At 32.5% G+C, this 19,104-nt stretch overlaps 3 protein-coding genes and 1 long non-coding RNA gene across 4 annotated transcripts; all 4 read left to right on the top strand.

The window, feature by feature from the left end:
- The first annotated feature begins 701 nt into the window (after nt 1–701).
- LOC148211648 (uncharacterized) lies at nt 702–1,480 on the top strand. Its single transcript, XR_015790460.1, has 2 exons — nt 702–983; nt 1,105–1,480. It is a non-coding gene; the product is annotated as an uncharacterized LOC148211648 (long non-coding RNA).
- A 5,792-nt stretch (nt 1,481–7,272) lies between these two features.
- On the top strand, nt 7,273–7,701 carry LOC111007693 (auxin-induced protein 15A-like). The gene has a single exon (XM_088122431.1). It carries the CDS (start codon nt 7,274–7,276, stop codon nt 7,574–7,576), a length of 303 nt encoding a protein of 100 aa, XP_087978557.1. The 5' UTR covers nt 7,273; the 3' UTR covers nt 7,577–7,701.
- Nucleotides 7,702–14,005: 6,304 nt separating this feature from the next.
- LOC148211647 (auxin-induced protein 15A-like) lies at nt 14,006–14,591 on the top strand. The gene has a single exon (XM_088122430.1). The coding sequence runs from the start codon at nt 14,247–14,249 to the stop codon at nt 14,589–14,591; it is 345 nt and encodes a 114-aa protein (XP_087978556.1). The 5' UTR covers nt 14,006–14,246.
- Nucleotides 14,456–17,146, top strand: LOC111007692 (putative HVA22-like protein g). Its single transcript, XM_022280147.2, has 8 exons — nt 14,456–14,596; nt 14,997–15,037; nt 15,126–15,224; nt 15,317–15,373; nt 16,030–16,093; nt 16,187–16,396; nt 16,525–16,614; nt 16,761–17,146. The coding sequence occupies exons 1-8, from the start codon at nt 14,588–14,590 to the stop codon at nt 16,923–16,925; spliced, it is 735 nt and encodes a 244-aa protein (XP_022135839.1). The 5' UTR covers nt 14,456–14,587; the 3' UTR covers nt 16,926–17,146.
- The last annotated feature ends 1,958 nt before the right edge of the window (nt 17,147–19,104 follow it).

The following is a 19,104-nucleotide window of genomic DNA, read 5'->3' as shown; positions in this document are numbered from 1 at the left end:
ATTGTGTTCAATGACGTTAATCCTCAAGCTCTAAATTGAGAAGTAAGATCAAGGAAAAAGTCTTCACTACATGGAATTGTGATGCCACCCATTGGATGATCATATCCAAATTCTTCTTCTGCTTGGCTTAGCAAGTCTTGAAACAAAGGCTGGTTCAAGTAAGATATCGGAATTTTGTCCCTCTCCAACATAAACTGTAAAGCACCCTTTGGAACATCTGCAGCCTTCAAATCTGCTTGGTTTCCAGTCAACGGAGATCGCCAATGGACTTGCTTAGCACGAGTAATACCGGACAACCTGAAACCCATGGTACTGCAAGTTTCAAAGAACTTGAAGATCCTGAAAGAAAAGAACTTGGAAACTTCTTCTGAATGCGAGAGTGTGGAAGACTTGTGATGGTGAGAATCCATCAATATGATTCTATATATAGATGAAAGGATAAGGTGGAACTCCTTAAAAATGGGGACAGTAGACAGAAGGATAAACCATTCAATAAAGGTATTAGCTCAATACCAACCACATGGAAATGTCCTCCCTTACCAAAATGAGAATGTGAAATCATTGTGTTAAATGGCAACATCTATCCATTTGCAGAAACATCATGGCCTACTTCAAAGGCAAACAATCTACAAGAAAAGTATCTTTAAAGATAAGCCAAGGCCAAATTGAAGGCCTTTGCATTCTTTATGGTGAGACGTCACTGGAGGACCGCTCATTGGTTGTAAAGTTATACAGTTCCATCTACCAATTTTTCATCTGCAGGACTATGTTAGAGATGCTAACTGCAAATAAATCATCTGTTAACATGCCTTTATCAGAGTATTATTGTGCTTAGACCAGGTATAGTAGAGTAATTTGCAATTATCCCTTTATTATAATTGCAAAGGATTGTTTGTCTGTCAAAAAAAGTATTTATTAGGGATTGAACTGCTAAAGGAAACATCTTTTCAGCAACATGAATGAATCGAAGACCAAAGCCTATGGTAGGCCTTTTATCTCACAAAAACCATTTTCATTTTGTGGTCAAAACAATTGTGATGTATTGAACTTTGGAACATACACCAAAACTGATTTCATATTCTCTGTTTTCTGTCATAATTTCAGGTCCAAACTTCTCGATTAAGAAGCCGTGCTTTAGTTTCCGGGATGTAGACTTTGAGTTTTTGCCCTGTCAGCACAGTTTCTTCCATAATCAAAGCATTTTCAAAGGAAGAAGCACTGGTAAAAGGTAGTATACATGAAATACAGTAAAATACAAACATGTTTCATACACAATGGGAACTTCTGGATCATTTTAAGCATACGAAAACAAGCTACTAGAAAGTTACCCGAATATCATACTGTTTCAACTTTCAACACTGATATACCAGCCAAAAGAACTACTCTTTTTTCTTCTATTATAGAAGTTTTGAGGAGACAAGTCTATGTTCACAGAAATTAGTTGTAATGGAATGAATCCTGTCTCTGCTTGCTATTCTCAGCGCACCATTCATATTTGGAGACACTGATACTGAGGCTAGACATGGTTATGTAAGTTTACCAATTTTACACAAGCCAAGTATGCTTGAGATGTTACTTTTTTCAAGAAGTAAAGTTTCTTTTTAAAGATATCATAGAATTCAGTTAAAGTATGAGAGCCACCACTTCTTCATGCACCATAAGCTCCCGCAAGAATGACAAATTGAAACTCTAGATCGAGTATAAATTGGAGTCATTGGTTTCATGTTGTATTAAATGTAGGAAACCTATTTGCTTTCTCGATAGAACTCAAGTTTTGAACATATCATAAGTTCTATAAAAAATGTAAATTAATGGATTTGTCATCTCATTTACATCTAAATGTGTCCTCTATTAGCTACTAGTATTCTCTCCAAATTCCATAACACTTATAGGCCTAAGTGATGGGTTAAATTTTCCCATATTTTTGCAGACTAAACTAATATGGAAGATTGTACTCAGGTAAACTTGAAAGATAGGATTATATATTCACTTAGAAGTTAAATTATGCCACTGATGTTGGCAAATATGATATTATGGGAATGTTACTTTACTTTTGTAGATAGTACACAGAAATATATCCAATGACAGAAGAAATATACATTAAGATAAAATCATCCAATTGAAAATTAGTACATGATATCTTTCTCAATTCAAAAATGGTAACCGGGTCAGCGCTGTTAGCAAGCATCTACGACGATCAACCTATATTCAAGGCCATGAAGAGTGCTTTCCAATCTAACTGTTTCTAGCCAAATGCCTGAAGAAAATCTCTTCTGTACAAGAGAATGTAAGGCCACCCATTGGATGATCATATCCAAACTCTTCTTCAGACTGACTCAACAAGCTATGGAATGAAGGGTTGCTCAAATATGCAACAGGGACCAAAAATCTCTTCTTTTGATCAGTCTCTCCAACATACACAGCCAAGTGGCCCTTCGGGACCTCTGCAGTTCTCGAAGACTGATGAATGCGCCTCAGAAAGTGCTTTGAACTCACAATCCTTGGCAAAGAGATGCCCATTTTTGTCAAAGGAACTCTTGGAGTGGAGGGAATTTAGTTGGTGATGGTAAATGAATCTTAAGAATTGGAAATGGTAGCTCCTGTGATGGAATCGGTGTTTCTTTGGATTGTGAGTGTATATATAATGAGAAGAGAAAAAGAGTTGTGAGCTCCAGCCTGAAAAACCAATTGCCTTTTGTAGTGAAAGAAAATCAGCCACAATGGATTGAGTTTTTGAGGGCATAATCCAAAAGAATCACATGGCTTTGTCTCCCAACAAAGAGCCATGGTGAACTTGATTTTCCTTTTGTTAACTTTCCATCACAACCCCATAAGGACCTACACTTTATCAGTCAAACAAAATTATTTTTTGGCCATCATTACATTCATACATTGTGGATCATTTGGGAAAAGAATCATTTCAAGAGACCAATAATAATCAGAATCATATGGCAGATAATCTTTCAAAAACGTAAATCAAAGGCGATAGATTGTCGATGTTCTCGACCATATATGCATGTGAATGCTACAAGTTCTTTCACCTCCTGAAGATTATAGGAACTTGGCCATGAATCTGATGGGGTCGTAGCTCAAGTAATTCAAATAACAAACAGACCAAATAGTTCATTTCTGTATACTTTGTTTCTTCTTGATTCTATGAACTGATGTGAAATGAGTTGAGACTCGAATAAAAAGTATACAGATGAATTTATGGGGAGGAGAAGTGTTCAGTTTATCACCACAAATGGTGCCTTCAAAAAGTAAGCAATTGGATTCTTGACGAACCAAGGATTATAAAGATAAAAGTATGATCTTATCCAAAGTTCATTTCAGCTGATTGTGAGTGTATCTGGTAGTACTGTTTTTGGTAATAATCCTGTATGATTTTTTCTGGACAAGAGTTTCCTCTTAGTGTCAACTTTTAAGAAAATTAACAATGATAAACTTGAAGCCTCGTTTGTTGGGAATGCGAACAAAGTGTCACATTGGCTAAATAAGGAGGAGAAAATGGATATATAAGATACGACAATTATCTCTATTGATATGACGCCTTTTAGGTAAAACAGAAAATAAAGCCGTGAGGGTTATGTTCAAAGTAGACAATATCATACCATCGTAGATATACTTGGGGTACGATGGGTAATAGTTTGGTAACAATTTCGTTCTTGGTTTTTTGTTTTTAAAATTAAGCTTAGAAATACTACTTCCACCATGTTTCTTCGCTTTGTTATAAAAAAACGTTTATGAGATCCTTAGCCATTGCTAAATTAAGGTAACAAACACCAAAAAGATGTCATACATTTAGCTACTTCTACTCTCATGCCCCACTCGTTAAATTTGTCTTAAAAATTATTTGGTTTCCTTTCAAACCAAATTTTTTAAATAGTCGCCTTAAACATATTCGCGGCCTTTGAACAAAGAAGTTGAATAATATTATTCTTAGAGCTCTTGTCCACTGTGATAGATTTGAGTCTTGAAATAATACCTGTCAAAAATGTGTTTTTTAGTACAACATGTAGAGGTGGGGATCGAACTCACAACCTCTTAGTTGGAGATATATGTCAATTAACTACTGAGTTATGCTCGCTTTAGCGAATATCGAGATCATTTAAAAAAGAAAATGATTTCCAATGTTCACTTGGTGTGTGAATACGTGTTTTGAATGACATTAATTTACCATTTGAAACATAGATTCACATTCCCACCTTTACACATTAAATAAATTATGCATCAAAAGGTGATACCCAAGATTCTATTTAGTAGAATATATAATGAAGATGGGACCCCTTACATAAAACCTCTCAAAAATTGAAAGCAAAATAAAAAAACACAAAAAATAAGAAACAAAAATATTACCAAAAGTGACCTTAATAATTTATTTTGTAAATATCTTTGAACGTGAGACACGATTATATGGACCATACGTGAGATTCTTGTTTAAAGAAATAATGCTAATTTTTTTAAAGAAAACAGGCAAGATTTCTAACTGCATTTTTTTTTTCTTTCTATAATGGTAGAGTTGGAAATAATTTCAATTTACGTACTTCTATCAAACGTGGAAGGAAAGAGGGCCATAAGAGTTTATTTCCCTGCACGAGACCACAAATACGTATAAACATAATGGAAAAATATAAATTTTAAATCTGAATGTGTCAGTTTACACCTCCTTACACTTGTGATCACAAGACACGGAGATAAGGGAATGGTTTCACAGCGGGGAGGAAGCCCATGGACGAGACAACGTTTTGTTAATCACAATATACAATATACTTCGTTTAATGAAAGTTTAAGGGGGCACATGCCCCCGGTCCTACATGGACCCGTCCCTGTTTACCATAATAGAAGAAATAGTCATAGGAGCTTATTTTACTATAATAGAGTAGATACAAAAGTAGCAGCAGCAATAGCAGGTGCTAATTCCCTTGGAACAAATAGGGATGAAACTATGAAATTCTAATATCATTTTCTTCCTAACTAAATCTCTTCTTTTGTTCTTGGCTCTGGCCATAATAATGTGGAGTGTTGAAATAATATCTGCCAAAAGTTCTGCGCACACAAACATTGAAAGAACAAGTTGAATAGTCTAAACAATATTTTTGAGCATCAGAAACAATTATAAGAGACCATACGCGAGACTCTCTTTCATTTCTCTTGTAATCTTCATTTTTGCAATGGACCTGTAAAGCCTACATGAGATAAAATATATGATAAGTCGGGGTGAACCTATATAAATCCGATATCGTTTCATTCCTCCCTAAATGCTATTGTAAATAGAATTTAAGATTCACAACCTTTCCATCTCAACAATTCATATATACATTATGACATTGAAAAGAGAATCTTGAAATTCAAATGTACATTATCACACTGGAAAGAAAATCTTAAAAGCATGCTTTGTAGAAAAAGGCGATCTCATTGGATTCACTGATTTGAAGAAAGTGGTAGGTCATCATTTGCTGCATTATCGTACAGAAAGCCAATCAATATTAGGAAAATGACTCAGAAGACAAAGGCATGTGACTCCCAAAGCTTTCATCTTCACTCACTAAAAGTAGTAATTTCTATGATGTATACTATGCTCCCCCACCTTATCACTTTCAAACACCTTCTTGATCATTGGATCTTTTTCACTTCTAATACTTCTTATCCTTCAGCATCAAACTGCTACTAGTTTAGCAAATAAGATTATTGTTTGGTTTATAAAAAATAAATTAGGGGTAATAGATTACAAGAAGTGGGGGATTCAAGTCTCTAACTTTCCAGGAGGTAGGTAATGTTTTCCCCCGTTGAACTATGCTCATGTCGGCTTCATTATCCAAAAGTTGTAGTTTACTTTTCAGGGTCGACTCATTGGACTGGTGCCAGGCCTTTTCTAACAGAATGTATTTCTTCCAACAGTCTGAGGTGGAAAGTTGACAGCCGTTGGGATTATGCATATGGGGATAAGATTTGATAAGCCCGCAAAGAATATTAAAAAAAAATTATTGCATAGCTTCAACACATTTCTTAATCATGGACTAACTTCCCCTCTTCAACAGAGAAAATTTGATCATGATATTGGACTTTACATACCTATGTCAAGGACTGCTACAGATTAAAATCCTGAAGTATCCTTCCATTCCAGTACTTGACACTGTAAGGTCATACGGAATCCATAAACACCTCAATTAGGTAATGATGTGAGTTGTAGTTTAGCTTTCAGATTATACTTCAACAGATTAAAGTTCGCGTGGAGTGATAGTGATGCCATATGGAATCGCCAACCTGGTTGAACTGAACACCATCTTATCCCTAAAAGGTCGATATTTGAAGATATTTTTCGCACCTTCTTCGTAGCAATTTCTACTTTGCTTCTGAGAACCCCACGCGATGTGGATTTGCTCGGAGAAGTCTTCAAAGATCCTGAGCCGCGTGGACTAAACCTTCCAGATCATGGACACCGGCATTTATTATCTGTCCTGGAAGCGTAAATTCTTGATGAAGAATATGAAATCACATTATCAAAGCATTTAGTAGATGGGCTCACAAAAGTGCTGCAAAAAGTGAAGGCCATTAAATTGATAGAAAGAACAAAATTTCACACTGAAGCGTCATACTCTTGCAAAAAGTTCAAGTATATAATGACTATTCATGACTCTCATGGAGATACTGAAATTTAGTTGACAGCAAGAAGAAAATGAGCAAGTTGGGGCACTGTTTTCTTCAAACTGAGGGACCCTTGAATCAACCAAATGAGCCCACATAGGCTGGTTGGCAAGTTGTCAAAGGGGATAAAAAAAGAACAAGAACAAACCCAAAAAAGCAAGCAACTAAAGAAGCAGTCCAAGTTCAGTGCTTAAGGCAAGTAAACTAAAAATGAAACTTAAATATTTCCTTTAATTGGAAACAAACTACATGTTGCTAAGAACATGCCCAGCATCAATTAATTCTAGTGCTTTATTTGATCTAGAGGCTCAGGGATTCACAAGTTGTCCTACTTTTTTCTTCCCTTTCTACATATTTGGGCAAGGAAATGGTAGGGCATGGTGTTTTGCACTAAACAAGGCAAACCATGTGAAAGATTGGCAACTTCTTCACCTGCTATGTTTTCCCCTCCTATTACTTTTCTACTTCATCCATAATTCAAATCTTGACACAAATTCTCTATATATATATATATAACCACACACTCACACACTCACTCACTCAAAGCACATTAACAAGTACCAAACAAGTCCTTTCAAATCAAGTTCAAAACAAAAGGGGGTTCTTCGTTGTTACCGAGCACAAAGAAATGGGAATCCACTTGACAGGGATAGCAAATGCGAAACAGAAGCTTCAGAGAACTCTTTCGGCGAAATACGGGATGGGATCGGCAGTGACGAATGTTCCGAAAGGACATTTCGCAGTGTACGTGGGAGAAACACATAAGAAAAGGTTTGTGATTCCGATATCGTACCTGAATCATCCATTGTTCAAGGATTTGCTGAACCTTGCGGAGGAGGAATTCGGATTCGATCATCCAATGGGTGGCCTCACCATTCCTTGCAGCGAAGATTACTTCATCAGTTTAACTTCAGCCCTAAATTGTTCATAGATTTTCTTCTTCTTCTTCTTAATCTTCCGCTCCCAATTAACATTTTTCTGCTTCGATTTTTTTGTAAAAGAATGGAAATCGAGAGATTCAAACCTAGTCTCTATGAATTTAGTATTGTTATTATTGATCTGTTATTCCTAATTAATATTAAATACTCGTTTCAAATCAAAAGACTGTCCAAATATATTACTAAATTTTTATTTTTTATGAAATTATTTTTATATGTCAATTAAATCATGCTTACTTTGACAATAAATTACTTAATAGTTAGAATTATTTTGTTAATTCAAGTACGAGAATAAGACACCAATTATCTTCCTCTACATTTATATGTACGAAAAAAAATTAATATAATTGAATTAATTTATTTTTTTACTAAATTCGATACAGGTATTACGCTTCTTTTTACATTGCAAGCCTACTTTAAAGGTCTGTGATTAATTATTTGAGGGATTGCATCTATGAATAATTAATAATATTTCTTAGTTAGAAACTATTTTCACTCATTTTTGTTATTTTAAAGATATTATTTTTGTAAACCTCCTAGTTATAGATATATTTTTTTAAAAGTTTAACATAGTTTAAGAAAAATATTTAAGAGATATAAAATAATATTTACAAAATTAGTCTAAATATAGTGGCTAAAAAGATTAGACTTATAATTTTGTTGGATAGATCATTTATAATATATATTTTTTAACATTTTTTTTATGTCACAGATATATGTTGATGTTAGTAATATATAGATAACTTATTATTATGTTTTTGTTGTTTTATTTATTATTTATTAATTACATTCAGATTAAAAGGAATCTTCTAACTTTATAAATTTTGAAATAATGATTTCAAAATACTAAATAATAAATAAACCCCATGTTTACAAGTCGTCTTTCTAAAAGTTGCTTTAAAAACAAAGTTTTGAAAATAAAACCACCAAATTATTATTATTTTTTTTTGGGATAAACATAAAATCATTTTTTTTCTGAATGACGTCAAAATGGGTGGCTAAATGTCACTATTTTCAAGTGTTTTGAAATTATTTTTGAAAATGAAATGATGGTGATAGCAAATAATTATCTTTATTTATTAATTTTTAAGTGTTTTTATCTTACATCTAGCTTGCTCATAGATATTTTTCACATTAAAGTTTTGCATTTAAATATTTGTAGCTTTTTATTTTGAGCTATTATTATATACAATTTTGCTCATCTTACTCTTCCTCTCTAATATATTGTTTTTTTCCGACTTAAAAAATATAACAATTAAAGACTTATTTGGTAACGTCCTCGTCTCTTATTTTTTATTTTTATTTCTTTTATAAATATTAAGCATTTGGTAATTGTTCATGTTCTCATTTCTAATTTTAGAAAAATCTTTCCAAAATTACGTTAAAATTTTAGGAACAACAAAATCAAGCTTCTTGTTTCTTATTCAGAATAGGGATAAAAGTATAATTTTATCATTTTATTTATAAAATACATAATAAATATCAAAAAAAAAATAAATGTAACATAAAAATTTTGAATAATTAATTGTCATATAAAACTTTAATTTTTTTAATTTAAAATTTTAAAGAATAAGAAACAAGAAAAATAAACATATTAAAATGGTTACCAAATACAACTGTGTTTTTCTTTTCTTTTATTGAAAAAGATAAAATAAGAAACAAGAAACGAGAAACATGAATATTATCAAATTGACCCTAAATTTTTTAAGACAAAAACTTCGTCAAAAAGTAATTAGGTAGAAAAATGAGTCAAGTGAAGAAAGGGAAAAAAAAAATTCTTACAAACGAAGCTCTAATATGATCCAATAATATCACATAAGTCCCATTATGATTTAACTGCAACAAAACTTTTAATGAAAAAAACTAATTTTTGTTTAGTTCATTAATTTATAGGGATGAGAATCGAATTATCAACCTTTGAAATGATAATAAGTGTTTTGTACTCTATTAAACGATATTCAAATGAACGTGAACAAAACGTAATTGTTACATTTTTTAGAAGTATAGAAACTTAAATATTTATTAAAGAAAATACATATATAACTACAATATTGGACCAAGAAAGGAAAAAAGAAAAACATTTTTTCCACAAATGTACCTATAAACTATAATTGTGTTCAAATAAGAGACAAGGACAAGACTTGGAAAGCCTCTTTCATTTGAAAAGATTAAGGAAAATTACAAGTTTTCTTTAAGTCAAAATCATGTCTTTTTGTTAACAGCCCACTACATATGCTACTCCCAATTTCAATCACAAATTAGAAAAACCAACAAACTCAATAACATCTCTTTTTCCACTAGGAAAAGAAAAGAAAAAAAAAAGCTCTAACTCCTTTTTCCTAGTTAAATTATAATGTAATATGGAAAGTTTTAAGAAGCTAAAGTTAAAGTTATGTCTATATTTTGTCTTTTTTTTTTCTACCGTGAATATTGATCGATGAAATGTAGTCTACCAATTATTCTAAAGTAAAACTTAGATGAGGTGACGTAATATAATAGCTAGTTGAAATGAATTTTATAAACAGATAATTACAACTTAACTATGTTTTTACCTTGCTTAACCATATCACTCTCCCATATCTAGCTCGTCTTTAATATTTCTATTTTATTCCTTTCAAAATATTTTTTGAGTTGTTATTTTCACTATTTCTAACTTTTAATGTTTGACGATGTGACTTATCAGAGTTAGAGTTTTCACATGTTAAGAATTATTGGTTTGTATGGACTAGAGTTGAGAAATTGATCATATAATCTCTATATATACATAACTCAATTAGCAAATTATATATAATTGTAGGAACTTTCCAATCTCAAACTACACAAACCAAATTCATGAACGGATCATTCTTCGGATGACTACTATTCTATCAAAAATGAGATCACTCTTGCATGTCAACTTCAATTACTATTCATTTACAAGATAAGATCATTGAGACTACACGCTTTACCAAGTCTTGAATGGATTGAATCTAGTGCAACTTCATTCCTATCCTTTGAAGATAAGACGACCCGTTATTAACTCAATAAGATGGCCTACAAAACCTTTAAAACAAAATAAGGTTCACAGCGTGTATCTAGCACATACTAAAATGTGTTATCTCACGTAAAGTCGTTCAAATCGACCTTTATGATAGGATAATGTGGATATGATATTTTCATGACACTGTAAAACTTTATTTTTCGGTAACCATCTTTTCTTTTTTTTTTTAATATTCACGTCTAAGAAATTTTACCTATTTATGAATAATACTTTACGCTTATTCTCTTTTATCCTATATCTAAAACTTAACACATTTATCATTTGACACATTCTTAAATATGATTAAAGATATTATAAATGTTAAAAAAAATATATATAGACACAAACCATTCAAATGAGGTCAACTATAAATTTAAAATAAAATAGAGAAATTAATCATAAAATGTCTAAGAAGAGCACTCAAAAGTAAAACAACACAATATTATAGTAAACAAGCTATCCTAGATTAATTGGTCTAGTGATGATCGAGATAAGGAGAAAGAGCAAATAAACACTTAAAAAAATATATTCAAATTCCATGATGAACACTTCAAGGGATTATTAGTCCATAAAGTCCGATCGAACATTCACAATATAATTAAGACCTTTAGATAAAGACTTAAATATTATTTTGATCTTGTACTTTTAAATTTTAATCATTCTGGTCAATGTATTCTCCTTTTGCTCGACGAATAGATTTGTTTCTTATTTTCAAAAAGTGACAATGTTAATCCATTTAATTTTTATTTTTACCTCATTTATTTCGATCATAATTTTTATCAAAGACAACTTTACTTGTACTAAATAGCTCCTATTCTAAAATTTTTCAAATAAGTATTAAACTAGTCATCTTTTTAAAAGTACCAGAATCAAAATGAACATTTCAAAAATATATTAAATGAATGAAGAGACAAAAAATAGTACAAAATACAATGTTTTAATAAATGGAACTGTATTAGAGAAAAAAAAAACAACAAAATAGAATAATTGGAATTTAGTATGAATAGTGGAAGACGCGGACACCAAAAGTGAAGCAGACCTATCTGCCTGTGTTAAGAAAGAAAAGACTTTCCACATGTTTATACCGTGTGAATATTAATACGGCATCAGAGTCCAAAAACTCAAATAATGAACCTTTAGTCCAAAAAATGATATCGAGCCAAAAGAACTACGATATTGAAGAACACTAATATTACAGGTGTCGAGGCATTAAATGGAAGGGGCCGCGGCCGTGGCCGCGTCTGACAGAAGTAGAACTTGAAGTCAAATGCAAAGAATGGCTTGGGATTAGGGTTAGGGTTAGGGTTACCGTACAGACAAAATCTGAGAGTTTCCGTGCAGAAGCCAGCGGCAGAGAGGCAGAGCCATTATTAGGGCATGAATTAAGAAACTTCGGATTCGGATTCGGATCCTCCTCCTTCTTCTTCGTCTTCGTCTTCTTCTTCTTCTTGTCGGCTGATGGCTCACATTCTTTTTCTCTGTAGCAGATGCCGACGAATCGCATTCATTCCTCCACTCTGTTACTGTACGGAAATCTTATGCCCTCTGCCCCCTTCCCACACGCGGATGACAGATGGAGATTTGAAATATGCATGCTTCTCATGATTATTGGAACATATTTGGCTGTCACGAACGTGCACCAATCTATTCTGTATTCTCGTGTGATAATTGAAAGAGATAAATGTAAAAATATATATTTTCTTTTTAATTATTTAAACGAGTTGTTCATTTATTTTCGGTGGTGATGAGTATAAGATTTGGTTGAACCAAGTATTTTTCATAACTATTTAATATAGGTTAATTTGAACATAGTTCAAATTTTTGAAAATCCCACCTATTTAGTATTTTTGGACCATTAACACACTATTGAGAATAAGAAAGAGTCGGTAGTCTCGACTATTTTAAGTCACTCCCCTCCTACTGATATGACTTTTTTTTTCTTTTTCTTTTGCTGCGACATGGAATCACGAAGAAGTTAGAATAACTTAGAAAGATAGTGGTACCTAGCCATTTAGAGTATTTGTTTCCTTTGTAGAGTAATAGTACGATTTTAGATTGGTACGTTATACATCATCGATAAAAATGTTGAAGGTTTGAATCTCGTCTCGTTGAATTTAAAAGAATAAAAAGAAAAACTATTGAATGCATATTCATTCAAAATAGTACAACCAATGAGATAAAATGAGTCACATTATGGTCGGCTGGCCACCTTCGAGAACTTCTTTGCTGATGGACTTCAAATTAAAGTTCCATCGAAAATTATTGAATGAGGCTCCATGCCCCTAATAATCAATGATGCGTATAAATTTGAAATATTTGTATAGAATTATCAGCCACATTTATCTCGACTTTTTTTACTCCTTCCGTACGTTATAAATTTACTTTTATGATAATTATTTAATATTGTTGGACCCCGTATATTATTAAATGATATAATAACATGAAAGACAATAAATGAGAGTAGTATTCATATTCTCATAATATTTTAACTTTTATTCATTTAGATCCTATATTGTTTAAACTATTAATTTAGTTATTTTGGCTTTTTACCGTTGTATTACTTAAAACGTCTCTACCTCATCATAGAAAAAGTGGAACTTTAGGGGAAGATATTGCTATACTTTTAACCATGAAACTATACACATTTATTAGTTGTTATTGGTAGTGTTAGTAAAATAAGGATGTGTTAAGAATTGGAATTTCACGTTATAATAGATATAAACTACTACTTTCATTATTAATTGGTTTGAGATGGAACCGATGAATATTAATATGATATCAGAGTTCAAAATACTCAAACGAGCACTCGATAAAAAATGAGATCTGACCAAGATCAATCAGTCAAAAGAGCCACGATCTTGAGAGGATAGGTTAAGAATCTCACATTATAATCAACCTGCAATATTTCTCTCATTGCAAATTTTGAGATATAACTTTGTCTAGTAAGTATATGTATCTCCTACCATTAAAAGATTTACATATAAGAGATGAATAGAGATTAAAAAAAATATTTATTTATTTATTTTCTAAAAGAGCATATTCCATATGGTTTAGGATATTAATCAAGACATAATTAAAGTAACAACATTTTTTGAAAAGGTCCATATAATTTTGAGCAATAACACTACATTAGAAAATTACATTGTTACCTTAATAATCTCTTTCATAACTCAAAACAAAGTAATAAAGTATCTAAAAATGAGTGTAGATAGATAGATATTTATAAAAATATTATGAATCAATTTTTTTAATAATTTGATTTTATTATATTAATATTTTCAATACATATTGTCACAATTAAAGTAATAAAATTAAAGATAAGAATCATAAGATAAGGTTAAAAAAGATTGAAAAATAATGTGAATGTCTTCCCTCTTCATTCATCCTATCTATGGTAGGCCAAGGGAGATGAACTTTAATGGAAAAAACCAGGGGGCGACGTAGCGGTTTCCACACTCACGTGGGTCCATTCTCGGCCAAGTCTGGGCTTTGGATAATACCAGTTTATGGGTAAAACCAGAATCCAAAAACCCACCAAAGAATCGGTATAAAGTTCCACAATTCGGGAGCTCGAAGAGGCATTCCAAAAATTTGAATTCATCTTCGTTTTCTCTGTGAGGCATTTCATCGAACAGTTGGCGAAAATGGGTATTCGTCTGCCGGAGATCATTCTTCACGCTAAGCAAATTACTCACCGTGGAGCGCCGTCGCCCCGGCGGGTTGGGTTCGAAGTGATGAAGCACCGGTCGGCCTCGTTGGACGTTCCGAAAGGGCATTTTGTGGTCTATGTTGGGGAGGAAGAAGAAGAGAGGAAGCGATTTGTGGTGCCGTTGTCGTACTTGAAGAATCCTCTGTTCCAAGAATTGTTGAGTCAGGCTGCTGAAGAGTTCGGATTCGAGCATCAACTTGGTGGGATCACGATTCCTTGCGCTCAGGATCATTTTCTGGGTCTAACTTCTCGATTAAACAGACCCATAAGCTCAAAATGAAAGAAGTGAGAACCCATTTGCCCTGAAGTATGATCACTGTAAACGATTTCAATTTTGCATATGGTCGTAGAAATGGTAGAGCTCTGTAAATTTATCGAAGATATTGATATATTAGGGCCTTTCAGATGATTTTCCATTTCCTGTTCTATTCAATTCAAAAACTGAATCAATGGATCATTAGAGTCTGTTAACTTTCTCCATGAATCGTCGCTATGCTTCCTTTGTGTTCACTGAACTTTCGTCTGTTTATTTTCAATCGGCATGTTTACAAATCACAACGTTTGACATCTAGAAAACTGAACAGAGTAGAATTTTTCCTTTCTTTTAGTATAAACCGTCTGCTTTTCTATTGGTGAAGTTTCATCTTCTATTTTGGGACTTGAGATTGAACTTTCTGAATCGTAGGGACTGGAGGTGATGGGTTCTTTTATATCAAGAACTCTTCTGTATGTAAACACTCTGTTCTTTGGGTTTCTCTTCCTTCCCCTGTTTTTCCTTCTGATAAGGGCTTGAATATCAGTTTGTATGTGACAGAATGGCTTTTGGGTATGTTTATCCTGCTTATGAGTGCTACAAGATTGTGGAGAGGAGTTCATTAGAGATATTCCAACTTCTGTTTTGGTGCCATTATTGGTCTGTAATGGCTGCCCTGTGCTTGAATCTTGCAGCTTAATTTGATTCAACTAAAGAACAGTGTCTAAAGGTTTTCTTTTCAATGTCTGTAGGATTATAGTTGCTTTGCTTACAGTGTTTGAGAGAATGGGAGACCCTTTGATTTCATGGTATGCCAATGTATCTGTTCATTATCTGATCTCTTCCGCGATTTTTTTTAAATCATATTTTTGGGCTTTTGGACTTTTTAGCTTTGGTTGATTTCGGTCAGTCTACTCTACCCAAAACATACATTTTGGTTTCTGTTTTCTTAGCTTTTGTCTATTTTAACCACGTGTCTTGTCCTTTTAAAATGTTTATTTTGGAGAAAGTGATTATTTGAGTCCTAAACAAATCCAATACCCAACAAAAAGCCTTTAATTTGAAACTTCGATGATATTTTAAAAAATAATTGGGTATAGTGTAGGTGAAATTATGATAGGAAAAAAATGAGATGAGAGAAAATATAATGATCGAAATTGTCATCTTTAAAAATATATAAGGATGAAAATGAATGTTTTGAAAGTAAAAAACTTAAATAGATAATAGACGAAGGTACGGGGATCAAAAGGAGACATTTTGAAATAAATGGTCAAAATGAACGAGCTGAAAGGACAATCACCAAAATAAGATTTAAACTTTTTTGAGATCCACTCCTTGTATTACGCTCATGATGCACCGAGGCTAAAACTTAAGTTTTCAACTTGGGACACTATGTCGCCCTCTGGGCGCAGTTCTTGTGTGAGTTTCATCAGCTGATTGTGTTTGTGCATCATTCTTTGTCAAGGCTGCCACTGTACAATGAAGCAAAGCTAGCATTCTTTATATATCTTTGGCATCCTAAAACAAAAGTGAGCATTTCAAAATCTCTAGCTTTATGCATCTTTCCATTTCTGCTGCATTTTCGCCTCGATGAGTAAGTATCTAATGAAGTTTGTTTTCAGGGAACAGCATGTATGTTTCGTTTCGTTCTCCGTCCATTCATAGCGAAACACGAAGCAGAAATCGATCACTACCTGTTTGAACTAAGGCTCAAGGCAGCAGAAGTTGCAGCCTTGTTTTGGCATAAAACAACAAGTTGCAGCCAAACGACGATAATCGACCTGCTGCATAACATTTCATCCCTGCCCGCATCACAGACTCGTAGTAAAAAGGTACTTAAATGAAGAAGATTATAGTTCATCTAGTTATGAAAATGCTTCTGCAGACTCTTAGAAATGTAAAGGAAATGACCTTGAAATGTTATTCTAAGAGGCTTATCCAGTGAATCTTGTTTTGGCAGAATCACAAGAAGGATGAAACTGAATTAGCAGCAAAGGCAACAGAACCTGTGTCAACAATGGAAAATAGAGTTACAGATGATGCAGAGAAGGTAAGTTCTGATGAACAATCGTCGAAACCGAAATGTCAAAAATGGCGGTAGTTATGAAAATGCTTCTGCAGACTCTTAGAAATGTAAAGGAAATGACCTTGAAATGTTATTCTAAGAGGCTTATCCAGTGAATCTTGTTTTGGCAGAATCACAAGAAGGATGAAACTGAATTAGCAGCAAAGGCAACAGAACCTGTGTCAACAATGGAAAATAGAGTTACAGATGATGCAGAGAAGGTAAGTTCTGATGAACAATCGTCGAAACCGAAATGTCAAAAATGGCGGTTTTCTGACCTGTTTTGTGCCAAGTAAGTCTCAGGCTGCTGTAATATTGACATATCCTGGGTTGGATCAAATAAAGAGCGGAGATTTAGAGCTCTGGTTTTTGAAGGAGATTATTGATGCTCGTATTGATGTTTTTTAATATACTAAACACTGATTTATTTCATGATTGTATTATTTCTGTGTATATAGAAGTGCATGATATTGGGTATATTATAAGCTTTTTAATGAGATATATTATATTGTTGGGAGTTGTAGGTTGATAATGGCGATTGGTATTTAAGAGTACGAGGTTTGCCTTTTAGTTCGTACGAGGTTTGCCTTTTAGTTCGTGTTAGTTCGTGTCAATGTGAGTACGACTTGATTAAGGTACCTACTTCTGATTTAAAGGTATTGAATTCGAATTCTCACATATTCGAACAATAAGTTGTATTTAAGAAAAGGGAAAAAAAAAGGTTTATTAGATTATACTTGTCATATAAGAAAAAAAAGGGAAAATCAGATTTTCTTTCTATTTTGCCCCTAAACTTTTAGATTTGAAAAATTATACTTGTGTACAAATATTGTTGATTTGTATGAAAAGATGAAAGATTATGTTGATCATATTAACCATTTAGTATTTTGTAACAATTACATTTTTTGTTTAAATTTCTTCATCATTTTTAAAGCATTTATTTTAATCCCTTTATATTAATACATGTACTTTTTAAATATTCTTTTTCGTCTTTATACTCACCGTTTTATTTTTTATTTTAATTTAATTTCATTTATTTCGATCATAATTTTAACATAATATTTTATTCGAAACAGATGGATTAAAATAGATAAAAAAATATAATAAATATTTTGAAAATAGATTAATGAAAATAAACCAAAATCAAAATTATATGGAAAATAATATTCTGACCTTATATCTTATTGATTTTCCAATATGTCATAATCTGAAATGTCAAAGTTTTATCCTTTCATAGAATAATTGAAATTGAGAAAACATTCCACCGCTTGAATTAGAGATTCTTTGTAACTATTCCTTTTTCCATTGATTTATTATTTTATTATAATTATCATATTTCCAAAGAGAAAAACATATGTCACATTTTCTGACAATAAATTTATTTATTTTATGATAATGATATGGAAACTTTCCTCTCAAATTCATTAAGTATTATGTCGTGTAAATTTATAATCAATCAAATTTTAACATTCATGAAAATGATAGTTTAAATTAGAAAATGTTAAAATTACATAGGATAATAAATTAAATAAAATACCTAGAAATATTAAAGATTTTTTTTAGAACAATAAGTTTGGAGTATGGAAATTTGAATATCCAATTATATGTATTTATGACATTAAATATTAAGAACTAAAATTATTTGATTGATAGAATTTTATCTTTTCATTTATTTTAGATTTACTAGCTGAAAATTTTATTTAACTGAACACGAGTGCGTGATGGGCACGTGTAGGAGAGGCGCGTCGGTCTAAAGTTGAAAGCGACAAAATATATTAAAATTTTGGAAAAAGAAAAAAGGTCGGGTGTCCGGCCCAAGCCCCTTACCGCCCCACGTGTCTCCACCACATACGTATTAGTGGTCATCAATACTCTCCCCATTTTTCTCTTTTTTCTTAATTTTGATTTTGCCCTAGCTCATATAGGGGCAAAATAGGAAATTCCACCACCACACTTTTTTTTATTTGAAGAACATGTGATGGTGGGGATTCGAACCTCCCACTTTTTAGTCAATCATATATGTTTGACTAGTTGAATTATGTTCAGATTGATTTCTACGCATACACTTTCTTGAAGGTTGTAGCCAAAGTGTATCATCTAGGATTAAATTCGCATACATGTCCATGTCAACATCGTTCATAAAAGATTTGGATTTGAGCTATGACGATAGAAGCTTCGAACGAACACCCACGTACAATAAACTCTGCACACCAATATTGTGTTAGATTTGATACAGTGTGATGCCTAAGTCAAACAATAGATTAAGTTGGGTGGAACATTAAGTAGGATCTGTATGAGGTCCCTTCGGTAGTTTATTTACTTCTCAATTCATTTGAATTGCCTATAATTTGAATTCCAACAATGATTTTGCTGATTCTTTGGGATTTCCAAAGGGCTAACATGCAAGATCCTTAGTGATGTGTTCGTGATTTATTACGATGTTAGAGTGGTAAAGCCTCTTAGTCATGATATTGG

The sequence above is a fragment of the Momordica charantia genome (assembly GCF_013281855.1).
Source record: "Momordica charantia cultivar OHB3-1 chromosome 4 unlocalized genomic scaffold, Mcharantia_2.0 BLBB01000004.1, whole genome shotgun sequence".
Classification (NCBI taxonomy): Eukaryota; Viridiplantae; Streptophyta; class Magnoliopsida; order Cucurbitales; family Cucurbitaceae; genus Momordica; species Momordica charantia.
Note: the sequence above shows the minus strand (reverse complement) of the source record. Positions and strands in the feature narration are given on the sequence as shown.